Source organism: Stenella coeruleoalba (genome assembly GCF_951394435.1).
Source record: "Stenella coeruleoalba genome assembly, chromosome: 14".
NCBI lineage: Eukaryota > Metazoa > Chordata > Mammalia > Artiodactyla > Delphinidae > Stenella > Stenella coeruleoalba.
The window spans coordinates 82,379,207-82,396,676 of NC_137160.1; the positions used below are offsets into that span (position 1 = coordinate 82,379,207).

The 17,470-nt window shown below is 51.1% G+C and overlaps 1 protein-coding gene across 1 annotated transcript; it reads left to right on the forward strand.

The window, feature by feature from the left end:
• Window positions 1-1,436: 1,436 nt before the first annotated feature.
• LRRC43 (leucine rich repeat containing 43) lies at window positions 1,437-17,198 on the forward strand. Its single transcript, XM_079943226.1, has 13 exons — window positions 1,437-1,535; window positions 2,579-2,839; window positions 3,455-3,565; window positions 7,366-7,505; window positions 9,542-9,780; window positions 10,470-10,657; window positions 11,375-11,598; window positions 11,811-11,952; window positions 12,118-12,285; window positions 12,371-12,556; window positions 12,857-12,893; window positions 13,014-13,061; window positions 17,063-17,198. The coding sequence occupies exons 1-13, from the start codon at window positions 1,443-1,445 to the stop codon at window positions 17,164-17,166; spliced, it is 1,941 nt and encodes a 646-aa protein (XP_079799352.1). The 5' UTR covers window positions 1,437-1,442; the 3' UTR covers window positions 17,167-17,198.
• Window positions 17,199-17,470: the final 272 nt, after the last annotated feature.

Genomic DNA, 17,470 nt, shown 5'->3' on the forward strand with positions numbered 1-17,470 from the left:
GCGGAGCAACTAAGCCCGTGTGCCACAACTACTGAGCCTGCGCTCTAGAGCCCCCGAGCCACAACTGTTGAGCCTGCGTGACACAACTACTGAAGCCTGCGCGCCTAGAGCCTGTGCTCCGCAACAAGAGAAGCCACCGGAGAAGCCTGAGCACCGCGACGAAGAGTAGCCTCTGCTTGCATCTAGAGAAAGCCCGTGCACAGCAACGAAGATCCAATGCAGCCAAAGAAAAAAAAAAAAGTTAAACATAGAGTTACCATATGACCCAGCAATTTCATTCCTAGGTATCTACCTAAGAGAAACGAAAACATATGTTTAAACCAAACTTGTACACAAATGTTCACAGCAGCATTGTTCGTAAGAGTCAAAAAGTGGAAACAACTCAAATGTCCATCAACTGATGAATGGATAAACAAAATGCCTTCTACCCATATATAGAAAATTATTCAGCCATAAGAAGGAATGCAGTACTGACACATGCTACAACACAGATGAACCTTGAAACCATTATGCTGTGAAAGAAGCCAGTCATGGAAGGACAAATACTGTATAACTCAACTTACATGAAATATCTAGAAGATGCAATTACAGAGAAAGAAAGCATATTGGTGGTTGACAGGGACTGGGCCAATGGGGGGGTGGGGCTTGACTGCTAATGGGTGGTGCTTCCTTTTGGGGTGAGGAAAACGTTGAAAATTAGATTACAGTGACAGCTGCACTATGAATATAGTGGCTCTGTGAATATACTAAAAACCCCAGAATTGTACACTTTAAACGGGTGAATTTTAGTTATGTAAATTAGATCTCAATCAAGAAGTTGCCTTTCCAAATTATAGGAACCAGAATCATCTTACCCCATTAATTTCACGAACCGGTGCCCAGGAGTCCCTAGAATGTCGGGCAGTGTGGGCTAGGTGCTGGGAGGATGGAGAGACGAATGAGATTGGACGAGTCTGAAATGGGGCCTTGGTGCTAAACGGGTTGTATAGTTGGGCAGTGATTAAAACCCCTAACTCAGGGATTAAAGAAGTCCACTTTAGAATCCACTGATGAGAGTGTTCAGATTATTTGGCCTTGGGCTCATTTCTCCTCTCCAGTTCTGCCAAACAGGGATGAGAATTAACACTTTATTCCGAGGGGGTTCGGAGTAGAAATAGAAACAGATTAACAACTGGGAAGCGCTCAGTACCTGCTGGGGGCCCCCAAGGTTATAACCCCCAGGCTGTGGTGGGGACGTGTATTTTTAACCCAGCGAACGTGGGGCTGAGTCGGGGTCTCAGATTCCCGGCTGGGGAAAATTTCGCCCGCAAGGGGAGGAAGTGGGTTTCACGAGGGCCGGCGCGGGCGCGCGCCCCCGCTTGCTGGAGCACGCGCCCGGCCCTGGCGCACGCGCGCGTCCTGGCGGTTGCCTAGCAACCGGGTGGGGTGGAGAACACGCGATCATGGAGACGCCCGCCCTGACAGTGAGCGCCGCGGTCTGGGAGCACCTGCGGAAGTTGTGTCTGCACGAGTTCCCGTGCGGCACGGGCAGCTGGGTGCGGGCGCTGGCGGGGCGGCTGGAGGAGGGGCTCGGGGTTCTGGGGGACGGAGGGGACTGACCAGGGGCCAGGCCGGGGCCTAGGGGCGGAGAGCGGGGTCGGGGTGGTGCTGGCCCCGGGTGCTGAGCGGGCCGCCAGCCCCAGGAGTTGGCTGGTCTGGAGAAACCTGAGAGGATGTTTGCGTCTGGGCGTTTAGGGAGCGTCCTGACCGGGGTGGTGGGGGGATGGGGATGGATTGTGGGAACAGGGACACTGCAGGGGTGGACGGGATAGGCCCCCCGGGGCCTGTGGGCGCTGACGCAGGGTGGAGGGCAGGAACCCCCTCCCACCACCACCACCAGAGCAGGACCCCATCCTGAGCGCATCAGGCGGATCTGGGGCAGGCGACTGGCTGTCTTAAAGACACCGGGCTCCTTTGGGGTGAAAAGCTCATCCTGAGAGCAAGGCTTGCAGTTAGGACCCTGCTGTGCTGTGGCCACAGGGGCCATCCTCATCACCTAAGTGCACAAGGAGCATGACATTGAGAACCCGGGGCTTCCCAGGTGTGCCCGGAAGTCTTGAGTCCTGAAGGGTTCCCGGGGACTTGGTGGGAAGCTGGGGCCCCACCTACTCTTGTCGGCTGGTGTCCAGTTTCATAGAAGAGAAAACTGAGATACCAATCAAGGAACTAATTTATTTGTTTCAACAACAAACATGGATTGGGCACCTACTGTGTGCCTGGCATTGCGCTGAACTTGGGGGTTTCATACATAGATGTCTCTCAAGAGGAAGGAGTGGGAGAGAGTAAACTCCAGGACCGAAATCTTTCATCCTCCACTTACGGCATCTAAAGGTTCTGAATTTACCTTTGCAGGCTTTGCCGCCTGTTCTTCAAAAACCTTTCCTTGGCTCGTTACGGCCCACAGATTGCCTTTTGCACCTCCTGGCTTCTAAACTCTCCCTGATTGTCCTGTTTAACAATCGATTCCATTTTGAGAGTTTTGAGTCCTTGAGAGGGGCTGAGTCATAACGAGAGAAATTCTCTGCCTCCACCTCTGCAGAATAAGTCGCGCTTTCTTCCTCAAACTTACCGAGCATGGCGGGAGCTGATCCCCCGAGAGGAGGACGCTGTGGGCCCTGGGGAGGAGACGGTGGATGCCCTGCTGGGCCTGGTCTGCAGCCCCCACTCACCCTGGGCCCTGCTGGAGGGCTCAAGCGCTGAGGACCGTTTTCTGAGAGAGCTGGCCATCCAGAATCCCCTGATGCTCAAAGACAGCTTCTTCTACACCTACTTCAGGTCGCTACGGGTGGTGGACAAGCAGGTGAGCACTGGGGGCGAACACCAGGTACAGGGTTGGTGTTGGGGGGGCCATTCCCCTTACAGGCCTTGGTGGTAAGACCTAGCTCTGCCCTCCCCTGATTAATCTCACCAGCTTGTCCACAGAGCAGGGCCAACAACCCTGGCGAGCTGGCCTAGTCTGTTACCCCAGAGAAGGGAGGCCCAGCCGGGAAGGGCCCCTAATGTCCTTGAAGCCAAAGTCAACTGAGGATTCACAGACAGACCCCTGAAGCTTCTGGTCTGATGCTGCTGGGTGTAAACTAGAATGATTCCTTAAGACCATAGGATTCACTGTGGCTCTGGGGTGGACAGCGGAGAAGATGGGATTCCTGGCTTCAGGAGCTGACGGTCCAACAAGGGACACAGGACATGAGCTGGAAGTTGTCCAACACCTACAGTCAGAGGAGGGGTGAGGGTTGAGAGGTGACAGGCCACTGTGGCGGCCGAGACACTCGAATCCTGGCAGGAAAGGCGTGCAAGAGAAGAAAGGGTTTGGGGTGTGGGGCGGTCACTCTCTGCAGATGCACGTGCCATTGCCGTCCTCACTCCAGTGCCGCCTCACGCACTGGAGCTCTGTGCTCCCTTTCCTCCCTTCCAGGTGAGCCTGGTGGACAAGGACCTCCTGAAATTTGTGAGGCTTGAAGAGTTGGTGCTGAGTGCTAATCAAATCAAGGAGATTGACACCACCAACCTGCCCCCAACTCTCAAGGTAAAGGAGCCCAGGTTCCATTCCAGGTCTTGGAGCCAATGCTGCCCAGAGGCCCTGCCCCTCCTCTGCCCCCACCGCCCCACAGAAGGTTTGGCCATCGTGACTGTGCTAAGGGCCAGCCTCAGGCTTTGGAGAGGTAGGCCTGATCCCTCAAAAAGTTAAACCTAGAATTTCCACGTGACCCAGCAATTCCCTTCCTAGGTATACACCCCAAAGAATACAAGGCAGGAATCAGACAGATTCCTGTACGCCAGTGTTCACAGCAGCGCTATTCACAATAGCCAACAGGTGGACACAGCCCGCTTGTTATCAGCAGATGAATGGAGCGGCAAAATGTGGTCTGTCCACACCGTCATAAAAAGGAATGACATATGTGCAACATGGATGACCTCGAAAACATGATGCTGAGTGAAGGAGGCCGGACACCAAAGGCCACGTATTAGATGATTGCACTGCATGAAATATCTAGAAGAGGCAAATCCATAGAGACAGAGAGTAGATTAGTGGTTACCAGGGGGAGGGATTGGGGAGTTATAGCTTAATGGGTACACAGTTTCTGTTTGAGTAATGAAAAATTTTGGAAATGGATAGTAATGATGGTTGTACATTAAGTGAATGTACTTAACGCTGCGGAATTGTCCACTTAAAAAGGGTTGAGGGCCTCCCTGGTGGCGCAGTGGTTGAGAGTCCGCCTGCCGATGCAGGGGACACGGGTTCGTGCCCCGGTCTGGGAAGATCCCACATGCCGCGGAGCGGCTGGGCCCGTGAGCCATGGCCGCTGAGCCTGTGCGTCCGGAGCCTGTGCTCCGCAACAGGAGAGGCCACAACAGTGAGAGGCCCATATACCGCAAAAAAAAAAAAAAAAAAAAAAGGGTTGAAATGGCAAATTATATATATTTTACCACAATAGAAAAGTTTTAAAAAGAGGTAGGCCAGGCTTTTTTTTTTTAAGAATACTTTATTTTTAATAAATTTATTTATTTTTGGCTGTGTTGGGTCTTCACTGCTGCGCGTGGGCTTTCTCCAGTTGCGGCGAGCGGGGGCTACTCTTCGTTGCGGTGCGTGGGCTTCTCATTGCGGTGGCTTCTCTTGTTGTGGAGCACGGGATCTAGGCGCACGGGCTTCAGTAGTTGTGGCACGCTGGCTCAGTAGTTATGGCTCGTGGCCTCTAGAGCACAGGCTCAGTAGTTGTGGTGCACGGGCTTAGTTGTTCCACGGCATGTGGGATCTTCCCAGACCAGGGCTCGAACCCGTGTCCCCTGCATCGGCAGGCAGATTCTTTTTTTTTTTTTTTTTTTGCGGTACGTGGGCCCCTCACTGCTGCGTCCTCTCCCATTGTGGAGCACAGACTCCAGACACGCAGGCTCAGCAGCCATGGCTCACGGGCCCAGCCGCTCTGCGGCACGTGGGATCCTCCCAGACAGGGACACAAACCCGTGTCCCCTGCATCGGCAGGCAGACTCTCAACCACTGCGCCACCAGGGAAGCCCGGCAGGCAGATTCTTAACCACTGTGCCACCAGGGAAGCCCCAAAAAGAGGTAGGCCAGGCTTTATTACGAGTCTTCAGCTGAGCATATCAAAATGGTCTCAATTTTAAATTAAATGCTGAGACTAGTAGATTTTGTGGCAGAAGAGGCTCAGAAGTATGGCTCAGTACTGGGCTCAAGAAGAAAGCGGGCAAGGCCTTGGAGGAGAAATACAAGAACTCTGTAATCTTTGGGTTTATTCCCTATTTCAGCCAGGGGCCCTTTGGCTTTGCCAGAGACAACTGCCATGAGTCGAGAAATTGCAAAAATGTTAACTCGGGGCATCCCTGGTGGCGCAGTGGTTATGAATCTGCCTGTCAATGCAGGGGACACAGGTTCAAGCCCTGGCCCGGGAAGATCCCACGTGCCGCGGAGCAACTAAGCCCGTGCACCGCAACTACTGAGCCTGTGCGCCTAGAGCCCATGCTCCACGACAAGAGAAGCCACCACAATGAGAAGCCCGCGCACCGCAATGAAGAGTAGCCTCCGCTCGCCACAACTAGAGAAAGCCCACGCGCAGCAACGAAGACCCAACACAGCCAAAAATAAAAATAAATAAATTTTTAAAAAGTGTTAACTCATTTCCTTTCCCACTCTCTCCGACATCACCTCCACTCCATATTTTAAAGTTTCCTTCACAACAGGAAAAGAAACTTTTTTTTTAATTTTTAAGATTAATTTTTATTGCACTATAGTTGCTTTACAATGTTGTGTTAGTTTCTACTGTACAGCAAAATGAATCAGTTATACGTATACATGTATCCCCTCTTTTTTGGATTTTGGTCCCATTTAGGTCACCACAGTGCATTAAGTAGAGTTCCCTGTGCTCTACAGTATGTTCTCAGTAGTTACCTATTTTATACATAGTATCGATAGTGTATATATGTCAATCCCAATCTCCCAATTCCTACCACCCCCACTTTCCCCCTTGGTAGCCATACATTTGTTCTCTACATCTGTGTCTATTTCTGCTTTGCAAATAAGATCATCTATACCATCTTTCTAGATTCCACATATATGCATTAATATATGATATTTGTTTTTCTCTTTCTGACTTACTTCACTCTGTATGACACTCTCTAGGTCCATCCACGTCTCCGTAAATGACCGAGTTTCGTTCTTTTTATGGTTGAGTAATATTCCATTGTATATATGTACCACATCTTCGTTATGCATTCCTCTGTTGATGGACATTTAGGTTCCTTCCATGTCCAGGCTACTGTAAATAGTGCTTCAATGAACATTGGGGTGCATGTGTCTTTTTGAAGTATGGTTTTCTCAGGGTATATGCCCAGTACTGGGATTGCTGGGTTGTATGGTAATTCTATTTTTAGTTTTTTAAGGTACCTCCATACTGTTCTCCATAGTGGCTGTATCAATTTACATTCCCACCAACAGTGCAAGAGGGTTCCCTTTTCTCCCCACCCTCTCCAGCATTTATTGTTTGTAGATTTTTTTTTTAATTTATTTATTTTTGGCCGTGTTGGGTCTTCGTTGCTGCGTGCGGGTTTTTCTCTAGTTGTGGAGAGTGGGGGCTGCTCTTCATTGCGGTGCGCAGGCCTCTCATTGCGGTGGTCTCTCTTGTTGCGGAGTACGGGCTCTAGGCGCACGGGCCTCAGCAGTTGTGGCTCGTGAGCTCTAGAGCGCAGGCCCAGTAACTGAGTCACACAGGCCCAGTTGCCCCACGGCATGTGGGATCTTCCAGGACCAGGGCTCGAACCTGTGTCCTCTGCATTGGCAGGTGGATTTCTAACCATTGCGCCACCAGGGAAGCCCTGTTTGTAGATTTTTTTAAATGATGGCCATTCTGACCGGTGTGAGATGATACCTCACTGTAGTTTTGATTTGCATTTCTCTAATGATTAGTGATGTTGGAGCATATTTTCTTGTGCCTCTTAGCCATCTGTACGCTCACTTTGGAGAAATGTCTATTTAGGTCTTCCGCCCCGCCCATTTTTTGATTGGGTTATTGGTTTTTTTTAATATTGAGCTGCATGAGCTGTTTGTATATTTTGGATATTAATCTTTCGTCAGTTGCTTCATTTGCAAATATTTTCTCTCTTTCTGAGGGTTGTCTTTTCATCTGAAAAGAAACTTTCTGACACCTGCTGTGGGAATATTTTCTTCCAGGATTCTTAGAAGGGGGTCCAGGTGGGCACAGGGAGACGAGGCATGAGTACTTCGTAATTCCTCTCCTGAGTTGCCCAGGGTGGAAGCAGGGAGTGGGTTCCGTTTTGTCTGGGCTCATGGGCTGTCTTTCACCCGCGTCGCAGGTGCTGGAGCTCTACGGCAACAAGATGACCAGCATGGAGTGTCTGTGCAGCCACCCGCCCCCAAGGCTCCAGCACTTGGGGTTGGGTCACAACAAGCTTCTGGGCCCCCTGGAGAGTCTATACGTCACCAGTGATTACTGGTAACTCGGGAGCCCCACGTGGAAAGAGGGAGGGAGGGGTCGAGCATTAGATTTGGGCCATTCTATGCTGGTGACTTGGAGAACTCAGCTTTGCTCCTTTCTATAATAACTCCTGGTTGACTGCTAAGTCTGGACCTAGGATTTATTTCTCTGACCCCATAAACAAAAAACCCCCTGAGGCCCAGGGAAGGACACCAAGAGGTAGTGGGAATGAGTGGGACCTTCTGCTTCAGGGTTTCTGTTGACACTCAGACCAGCTAATTCTTGGTTGTGAGGGCCGTCCTGGGCACTGCCGTAGGTGGAGCAGAACCCCCGGCCTCTACCCACCAGATGCCAGTAGCACCCACCCCACACCAGCTGCGACAGCCAGCAGGTCTCCAGACAGCACCACATGTCCACTGGGGGGCAGAACCACCCCCAGCTGAGAACTGCTGCCCTACAGACAGCTCTCGGTTAGACCTTGTCTTCTTGGTGGGTGAGCAGTGGGAAACTGAAACGCTGGATCTGAGGAGTCTCAGGGCCTCAGATACCATCCGTGAAAATCCATCAGAGGAAGCGGGGCCAGGGAGGCCTGTCAGAGAAGCTCTGAGGATTCCTGGGGCTCAGCATCCTGGGCAGCACTTCCCCGGGCTGACGTTCATGACTGTTCCTTTCTTCACAGCCCAGAAGGGGCACGAGGCGCAGGGCAACATCCCTGCCCTGTTTCCCAGGCCTCCTGGGAACGTGCTCGTGGAAGGTCCGTCTCTCTGACCCTAATTTCCTCCTTCCTCCCCTTTCCCTACTCTTGGCCAAGCTGCCTCTTCACAGCCTTGGCCGTGTACAATTCTGGATCCCTTCCCTCCACTGACCTCAGCCGTCAGGGTGAGCACAGGAAGGAAACATACACTTTGGACTTCGTGTGACAGCTGAGCTCAGGCTCGTACCATGGACAGAGTTCTAATGTTCTGGGTTTTGATTTGGAAAACAGGCTTCCGGTGACGTAACCTGCTTCACGCTGAGTACGGATTGCATAGCAACACGTGCGTGCGTGAAACCTCCGTCTTTTGCTGTTTTGAATTTAAAAGGATTCACTTCCTGCGAATCCATTTTGCTGAGGTTTCCACCAGTTCTCTTGAAGGAGGCTGATATTGGGTAGAATCTGCGTGCCGGTCAGCACGAAACGTTCTTCTCGGGTGTTTTGGTCCCTGGCTGGCCAACGTCGCGGGCAGGATGGGAGGGGGGAGGGAGGGGAGTTGAAGTTCCTGAACTCCACAGCTGGGAGGCCATCACACGTGATGGCGGGATTGTGTGAGGCTTCGTCGCCTCGTGGGTTTGGGTTCTGTTTGTTGTTTTTGCGCCTCTGTTCTCGGGGCTGAAATTGATTTGCTTTCTGCTTCGTGCAGCAGGAAGGCCCTCTCCTCCAGGTCGGGGTGCAGGGCACCTCCTCTGTCCTCACCGGCCAGTTCTTCTTCACCCACGTCCCCCAGGAAATGAACCAGATGGCTTCCTGTGGTCATGCGCTGGTCTGACTCTGGAGAGCGTCCTCCAGCTTTAGACCCCTCGAGCCTCATGCACCCTCTTCCCAGGCCCCGCTATTTACCGACCTCTCCTACCCCCACCCGCTGCTCCTCCGCTCAGAGGCTCCCCTCCACCTTCCTCGGCAGTTTGTCCCTCTCTGCTGAGAGCCTTCTAGATGCACAACCCCGCATTAGGCTCTATGGGAGATAGACGGTTAACTGAGAAGAGGTCTGTATACGTGGAAGTCCGGTAGAGGCGGGAGGTGGCGGCGGCCACCTCTATGCCACAGTAAGGAGGGAGGCCACTGGGAGAACCAGGAACCCCTTCCCAACAGGGGGGCTAACCCAGGTCAAGGGCAGCACAAGGCTTGAGAGTCGAGCATGGGCACAGCCTCCCGTCCCGTCCTCAGCCCCAGGCCTTGTCCATCAGGGACTCGGGGTGCTGGGGGATGCAGGTGCCGTGGCAAGATCACAGCTACCTGTCCCCACCCCTTTGCTTACCTGGCCTCTTGACTTCCGGCGGTCCCACTCACCTTCCAGGCCCAACCTCATCTCCCTGGACCTGAGCTTCAACGACCTGACGGACCTGCAGGGCATGGTGTCCGGCCTCCGAACGCTGCAGCGCCTGAGGTTGCTCGTGCTGCAGGGGAACCCGCTGGCCCTGGTGCCCTGCTACCGGGGCTTCATCATCGACGGCCTGTCTGGCCTCTGCGTGCTGGACGACATCACCGTGGCACCCAGCGAGAAGCATCTGTTCCGTGGGCTCAGCCACAGCGGGGGTGAGGGAGCCGATGTGCAGGGCAGGGTGGGGGGCTAGGGGGACCTGCTGGCCCGACCATCACCCTACTGGCTGCACGTGTCTGTCTGCCATCCAGCTCCCTGGCTGACCCAGACCCTGGTCAGGTGTAGGTCACCTTCTTGGTCAGAGTTCTCTCCCAGATTTTGATCGTCGTGATTGAGATTTGGCGACAGAAACGGTAGGGAGGCTGGGACCATCAGTCCCCTCCCTTCCTAGACAAATGGGAAACATTCTTTAAATTAGTTTCTTGGCGTCCGTGGTGGCTTGAGATCACCCCCTTGTGGCTCACAGCACAAGCTGCACCAGAGCCTTCTCAAGGTCAGGGTGACAAAACATTGATAAAAATAGCTATGCCTACTGAGTACCAGCACGGGCTAAGGTAACATAGTCTCCATCTGTAACTCTCCTGCAAAGAGGCTACTACCATTCCCATTTTACACGTCAGGAAAACAAGGCTTAAGAGTGGCCTCTTGCCCAAAAGAGACTTACCCCAAATCACGGGTGTGTTGAACTTGGTAGAGCTGGGATTCGAACCCAAGTCTGCAGAGTGAGGCTCAGCCCTGTTCGGAGGAAAGAAGGCAGGAGCTGAGCTCGCCTGCCCTCCCCTGCTGTCTGCCTGCCCAGTCCCTCCCCGCAGCTCCCCTCACCCCTGCCCGTTCCCCCCTGCAGACCTCCTGGCGCATGAGGCGCGGTTAGTGGTGACTGTTGGACATGTCAGAGGGGTTCTGGACTCCTCGGTCTTGGACCCGGAGCCAGGGCCCCAAGGCCCTTTCATCACTTACAGCTATTATGTAACATACGAGTTTGTGGAAGATGAGGAAGGCGAAGGAGATGAATACGGCCGCGTGCTGGCTGAGGTGTGTCCGTGGGGGCTCTGCTCTCGGGTCCTCAGGGGCTCCTGTGCAGGCACAACGGCTTTGGGGACCCAGGAAAACCCTTAACGTGGATCTTTCCAATTCATACCCTACTCTGAGCAGGAAACTGGCTTCCGCTCGGCCTGTTTCTTGCAGCCGGAGTAATTCTCAACCGTGTTCACCCCTTCCCATCCCCCCTGAAATGGGAGCAAAGGACATAACAAGGGAGCAGCCCAGAGTTTCGCGACTAGGCTGCTGGCTTCCCCACCACGTTCTCCAGCTGCCCCTACACCTCCCGGCTCCCTTCCTGTCACAAGAAAACCCAACGGTGTCATCCCACTAGGAGAAATGCCTGGGGCCAGGACTTCCCTGGCGGGCCAGTGGTTAAGACTCTGCGCTTCCATTGCAGGGGGCGTGGGTTCGATCCCCGGTCGGGGAACTAAGGTCCCATGTACCGCAGGGCGTGGCCAAAAGAACCAAAAATACACGAGGGTCCCCAGCTCATGTGGAAGTTGTTACTATTTTTACTGTTAACATAGAACTTTCAGGAAAAAACAGGACTGGTAATTTTTTTTATAACTTCCTGCCTCCTAAGTCCACATGTTTGCTTTGCTTCACATCCATCAAACACTGGTGCCCATTTACACCACGTTCGCATAGTGTCAGGTGAGAGCTCTGAGGCCAGCGGCCCTGGACGTGTTTTCGTGTCTTCTGTGGCAGATCGTCAAGCCCCCGCCCAGCACGGAACAGCTGGGTGAGGACATTCCCAAAGAGCCCATCAAAGAGGCTGAAGACTCTGTAGGGTCTGGGCTGGCCTCCCAGTCCCAGTCCAGGGAGCTGGAGGAGTCCGGCGCCTCAGCGCCCTTGCCGCGGCCCATGGACTCTGCGGAAGAGCAGGCCAAGCTGCGGCCGCGCCTGGATCCCCGGCTCTGGCCATCCCCGGGGTAAGGATGCTCACCGGGCTGGGAACAGGGCCCAGACCACACCTGCGTTTATCGTTCTGCATTCTACTCTGTCCCCTGCCCTCCCTGACCCCGCAGCCTCACGCTGTGCCCACATGTGCACATCTTCTCAAAGTGCCCTCCCAGCCTTGTCCCTGGTCCCCAGCACAGCCCCCTGGGTGATGGCCCCCATGTCTCCATCTCCCCTCCCCAAGGACAGTTCTCTTTAGCACAGTCCGCAAGCCCTGGTCTGACGTCATCCCCTGCAACTACGAGATGCAGCACGTGCTCAAGGACCTGGTGCGGCTCAAGGCCTTCCTGCTCTCAGGGACCACCGTCACCATCGTGGAGGAGAAGGTGGGAGGCTGGAATTCTCCAGGGGTGGTCTTTGATTTCTCTGCCCCACTTCTCCTCTGTTCCGCTCTTCTGTCGGGCATCTGTAGCCCTGCTCCCTTGTTGGCAGGGTCTCGGTGCCTTTCCAGAAAGATCCTGGCTAGCTCCAACCCAGCTTCTGTCCCCTAGATTCTCTCCTGGCCTGCGGTGCCGCCTTCCCCCAACAGTCCCTTGGCTGCTAAGAAGGGAAAGGGAGAGAAGGACAAGAAAGGGAAGGAGAAAGACAAGGAAGAGAAAAACAAGAAGGGAAAAGATGGGAAAGACAAAGCAGGCAAAGGGGAGAAAGAACCAGCCAAGGTGCCTCTGTGTGGGGCGGCCGGGGGCGGGGCTGCTCCCTCGGTCCCCTGCTCCCCGCTTCCACTCGCCCAGCCTCTCCCCACAGGAGCAGAAGGGGAGCAAGAAGAAGGAGCTTCGTAAGGATCTGCGCCAGGACCCGCCTGTCCTCCGGGTGCTGGGCAGTGGCCCGGTGGACCTGGAGCCCCTGTTCTCCGGGGAGCCATTCGTGTCCACCGTGTGCAACTTCGGGGTGGTCCGTACCTTGGAGACCGACAGGCTGACGCTTTACAGGGTACAGCAGTGCCCCTGGCCTCCCCTGCCCACAGAAGCCTGGCCAGGCTGTGGGAGGGAGGGGGAGGCGGGGAGGGGGAGGGGGCCAGAACCACAGGAGGGGGCGCTGGAGGGGTGACGCAGCAAGGGTCACCTGCATGGTGGGCGGCCTTCTCGAGTGCGAGGGGCCAGGCAAGCGGGCAGGTCGGGCAGCTGCTCCCCAGGAGACCAGGAGAGGCCCTGGCGGGGGTGAGGGCACCCACCCTTTCCCCAGCATCCCCCCACTCCAGCAAGGAACTTATTTTGTGGTTCTTCCTCTCAGAATTCAAAGAAGAAGAAGAGTGAGAAAGCTAAAAATGGTAAGACCGATGATGGTAACAGGGCAGGGGGTGTTTACTGAGGACCAGTCCTAGTCCGTTCAGGTCGCTGTGAAATTCCACAGCGTGGGTGGCGTGTAAACAACAGACATTTATTTCCAGCTGCTCTGGAGACCAGGAAGTCAAAGACCAAGTTGTCAGCAGCGTCAGGTGAGAGTCCTGTTCCTGGTTCGCGCCTTCTTCCTGGGTCCTCACCTGGCGGAAGGGACCAGCGGTCTCCCTCTGCCCTCATGATGTAACCGCCTTCCAAAGGCCCCGCCTCCTAATATCATCACCTTTGGGGGCTGGGATTTCAACATATGAATTTGGGGAAGGGCACAAATATAGCAGGACTTGCTGAGGGATCAGCCTGATTGGGGACCAAAGGAATGGAAGGATGGAGAATCATATCTTCCAGCCGGTGGGAGGGACGGCCATGTCTACCCTGATGAACAAACCCTGTGTCTTCCCTGCAGCCCTGCTGCGGTCATGACATGGGCAGGACAGGCATTCTGGGGTAGGGGCCAGGAGGGAATGAGTAGGGAGGCCCAGGGTTGGGAGTGTCCAGGGTCCTTCTGGCTCAGCGGTGGTCCTGCTTCTGCAGGACGTTAGCCCTCCCTTATAAGGAGCCTGGACTTGTTGTATGGGCAGTGGCAGCATTGAAATAGGTAAGTTTTAGATTTAATTTTTTTTAAGATTTATTTATTATTTTATTTATTTTTGGCTGCATCGGGTCTTAGTTGAGTCATGCGGGATCTTCGTTGAGGTGCATGAGCTTCTCTCTAGTTGTGGCGTGCAGGCTCCAGGGCACGTGGGCATTGTAGTTTGCAGCAGGCAGGCTCTCTAGTTGAGGCGCGCAAGCTCAGTAGTTGTGGCGCGTGGGTTTAGTTGCCCCGTGGCATGTGGGATCTTAGTTCCCTGACCAGGGATCAAACCCGTGTCCCCTGCATTGTAAGGCGGATTCTTTACCACTGGACCACCAGGGAAGTCCCTAGATTTAATTTTTAGAACTGTCTGGCTTGGAGGGAGAGGTAGGAGACAGGTCACTCAGCTGGGAGACTGCTGCAAAAGTCTAAAGCAAGTCCACAGCAGCCCGATTCAGAACAGCCAAAAAGTGGAAACAGCCCAAATGGCTATCAGCGGATGAAAGGATAAACAAAATGTGGTCCATCCATACAATGGGATATTATTCCGTCACAAAGAGGATTGAAGCACTGACATGTCCTAAACCACAGATAAACCTTGAAAACTCAATGCTAAGGGAAAGAAGCCAGACACAAAAGACCACATAACGATTTTATATGAAATGTGGAGAATTGTCAAATCCATAGAGACAGAAAGTAGATTAGTGGTTGCCTGGGGGCAGGGGAAGGAGGGAATGGGGCATGACTGCTTAGTGGGTGCGGGTTTTCCATTTGGGGTGACGAAAATGCTCTGAAATGAGCCGTGATGGTTGCACAACATCGTAAATATACTAAAAGCCCCTGAACTGTACCTTTTTTATTTTTTCACACACACACTGTATTTTATTTTTACAAGAGATAAATAAACTGACACCAAGCATTGTAAATGAATGACCATAACAAAAGCAACAATGATTGCAATTACCAAACACAACAAAGGGTTATAGTTAATAAGCCAACAAAGGAGAGAAAATAGGGATTATAAAAATATTCAGTTAATCTGAAGGTGGAAACAGAAAAAACAAAGAACATATGGGATAAATAGAAAACAGCAAGATGGTAGACTTAAACCCAATTATATTGAGTCACATGAAATATAAATGGTCTAAACACCCAGTTAAAAGGCAGAGATGATCAGATTGGATAAAAAAGTAAGACCAAGCTATCCGCCTATCAGAAACCCTCTTTAAATATAAAGATACAAAAATATAAGAAATAAAAAGGATGGAAAAAGATATTCATGCTAACACTAATCAAAAGAAAATGGGAGTAGCTGCATTAATATCAGACAAAGTAGATTTCAGAGCAAAGACTATTACCAGGGATAAAGAGGGTCATTTCATAATAAAGGAGTCAGTTCATTGGGAGGATGTAACAGTCCTTAGCGTGTATGCACCTAATCATTGTTTCAAAATACATGAAACAAAAGCTGATAGAAGTACAAGGAGAAAGAGACAAATCCAAAATTATATTCAGAGATTTCAGCACAAATAAGTAATTGATAGAACAAATAGAAAAATCAATAAGCATGTAGAAGACTTGAATCACACTCTGCCAATTAACTTGAGCTAACTGACAGCTACAGAGCACTCCATCCAATCACACACACACACACACACACACACACACACACACACACACACACACACATTCTTTAAGTGCACACAGAACTGAGATATTCTATAACCTGGGCCATAAAGCAAGTCTCAATAAGTTTAAAAGAATTCAAGTCATATAAAGTATCCTCTATGACTACAGTGGAATTAAACAGAAAAATATTTGCAAAATCCCCCAATTTTTAGAAACTAAATAACACACTTCTAAATAAGCTATGGGTCAAAGAAGAAATCAAAAGGGAAATTAGAAAGTATTTTGAACTGAATGGAAATAAAAATACAAAATGCCAAAATTAGTAGGATATAACAAAGCAGTATTTAGAGAGAAATTTATTGCACTAAATGCGTATATTAGAAAAGCTTCTAAAACTAATAAGTGAGTTTAACAGGGTTGCAGAATACAGGGTCAGTATTCAAAAAACGTTTCCATATATGAGCAATGAACAATCAGATATCACAAATTTTAAATAATACCATTTACAATAGCATTATCAATAGAAGTTCTATATGTTGAAAACTATAAAATGTTACTGAGAGAAACCAGACCTAAATCGGTGAAGATATATACTATGTACATAAATCAGGAGATTCAACATTGTTAAGATGTTGGTTTTCCTCAGATTGATCTACAGTCAATAAAATCTCAATCATAACCCTGGAGGGATTTTTTTTTTCTTTTTTTTTTGGTAGAAATCAGCAAGCTGATTCTCAAGTTCATATAGAAATTCAAAGGATCTAGGACAGCCAAAACAACTTTGAAAAAGAACAAAGGACTTAACACTACTGGAATTGAAGACCCAGACAAATATGGACATGAGATTTGTGATTGAATCCTTGGGTTAAAATGGTTTTAAACAAAACTTTTTTTTTTTTTTTTACATTTTTGCAAATTTCTTTAATGTCTGGCTTAATTGAGGAAGCCATATTTGCATAACTGCTTCTGCAGTCAGTCTCTGTGATGTGTTGCTGTAGTTGAAGTGTATGAAGAAAATCTGACCTCACGTGGACATCTACTTGGAAAAGAGGGAAATATTTTAATAGGCTTTTAAATAACTGTGGATATTCCTCTTTGCATGAGACTTGACAACTAGTAGTTTTTTAAAGGTTGTTACAGTGTGAAAACTGAATCTATATGGATGAATTTTTTCATAATCAGTTATGTTAAATTAATCCATTGGTCTACATTGCCTTTTTTGTTTTTAACATTGCATTTTGAATGGCTATCTTACCCATGCACAATTGTTAACATCTGGCAATTGTTATTGGTAAAGTACTGGTTCACTGAGTTATGCAGATCTTCCAACTGTTGACACATTTTTTTTTATCCATTATCCAAAAATCGCGTTCTTTATCATCAACCATAACATCAGAAAAGTCTTTTGAGTATTGGAAAACTGTTAAGTCCATGGTGGCAGATACAGTGTTACAAAGTTCTAGTTTCTACTTGAAAGTTCAAATGTTATAAATGTATTTATCAAAATGCTTTCAGTTGTTTTCCCTGAAGTGCCAGGCTTCATTCTTTTTTTAGAAAATATCTGACAAATATTCACGTCGAAATAACCATATTTTGTCAGCGTACTTTCAAGTGAAAAAGATGTTCCAAGAAAAAGCAGCTAGTTCATCTTGTAATTCAAACTGAGACGTGTTAAATGATCTAGTTAGATGTGATTTAATTTTATTCCTTATTACGGTGAAGACCCGAGGGCGGAATCTGATTCTGAAACCGTGCTCGCCTCGGGACGGCGGAGGTCACATCTGCGTTTCCGGGACGTGTCGTGAGCTGGCCCGGGATGGCCCGGCACTGCCAGCCCGCTCATCGCTCCGGATTCACACTTTCATATTTCTTCAGAAATAAGAAAATCTTTGGTTTTAGTGTACGAAAGCGACTACCGCCCCGACCCCCTGACTGTGGAGATCCAGATCCAGCTGATCCAGGGCCACTCGACGGAGGAGGCGCTTCGGATGCTTGTCCCGTAGGGCGCGGGATTAAAGGTTGTTCTGACACCGCGGCTCCGCGTCTGTCCAGCCGCCGCCGCGCGTCCGGGGAGCGGGGTGCTGGCCGTGGGGAGGAGCGGGGAGGGGGCCTGGCCGGGAGGAGGCGGGAGTGCCCGGCTGGGGAGGAGCGGGGGAATGGCCGTGGCGAGCGGGGTGCCTGGCCGTGGGGAGCGGGGGTGGAGCTGGCCAGGGAGGAGAGGAAAGCTGGCCGGAGGAGGCGGGGGGCTGGCCGGGGAGAGCGGGGTCGGCCTCCCCCGGGCGGGCTCCGCAGGGCCGGGCCTCTCAG

Coding starts and splice junctions, on each gene's coding strand:
- LRRC43 (XM_079943226.1), top strand. CDS start 1,443: ATGGAGACGCCCGCCCTGACAGTGAGCGCCGCGGTCTGGGAGCACCTG. Junction 2,840..3,454: donor TACGGGTGGTGGACAAGCAG/GTGAGCACTGGG, acceptor CCTCCCTTCCAG/GTGAGCCTGGTGGACAAGGA. Junction 12,557..12,856: donor ACAGGCTGACGCTTTACAGG/GTACAGCAGTGC, acceptor TCTTCCTCTCAG/AATTCAAAGAAGAAGAAGAG.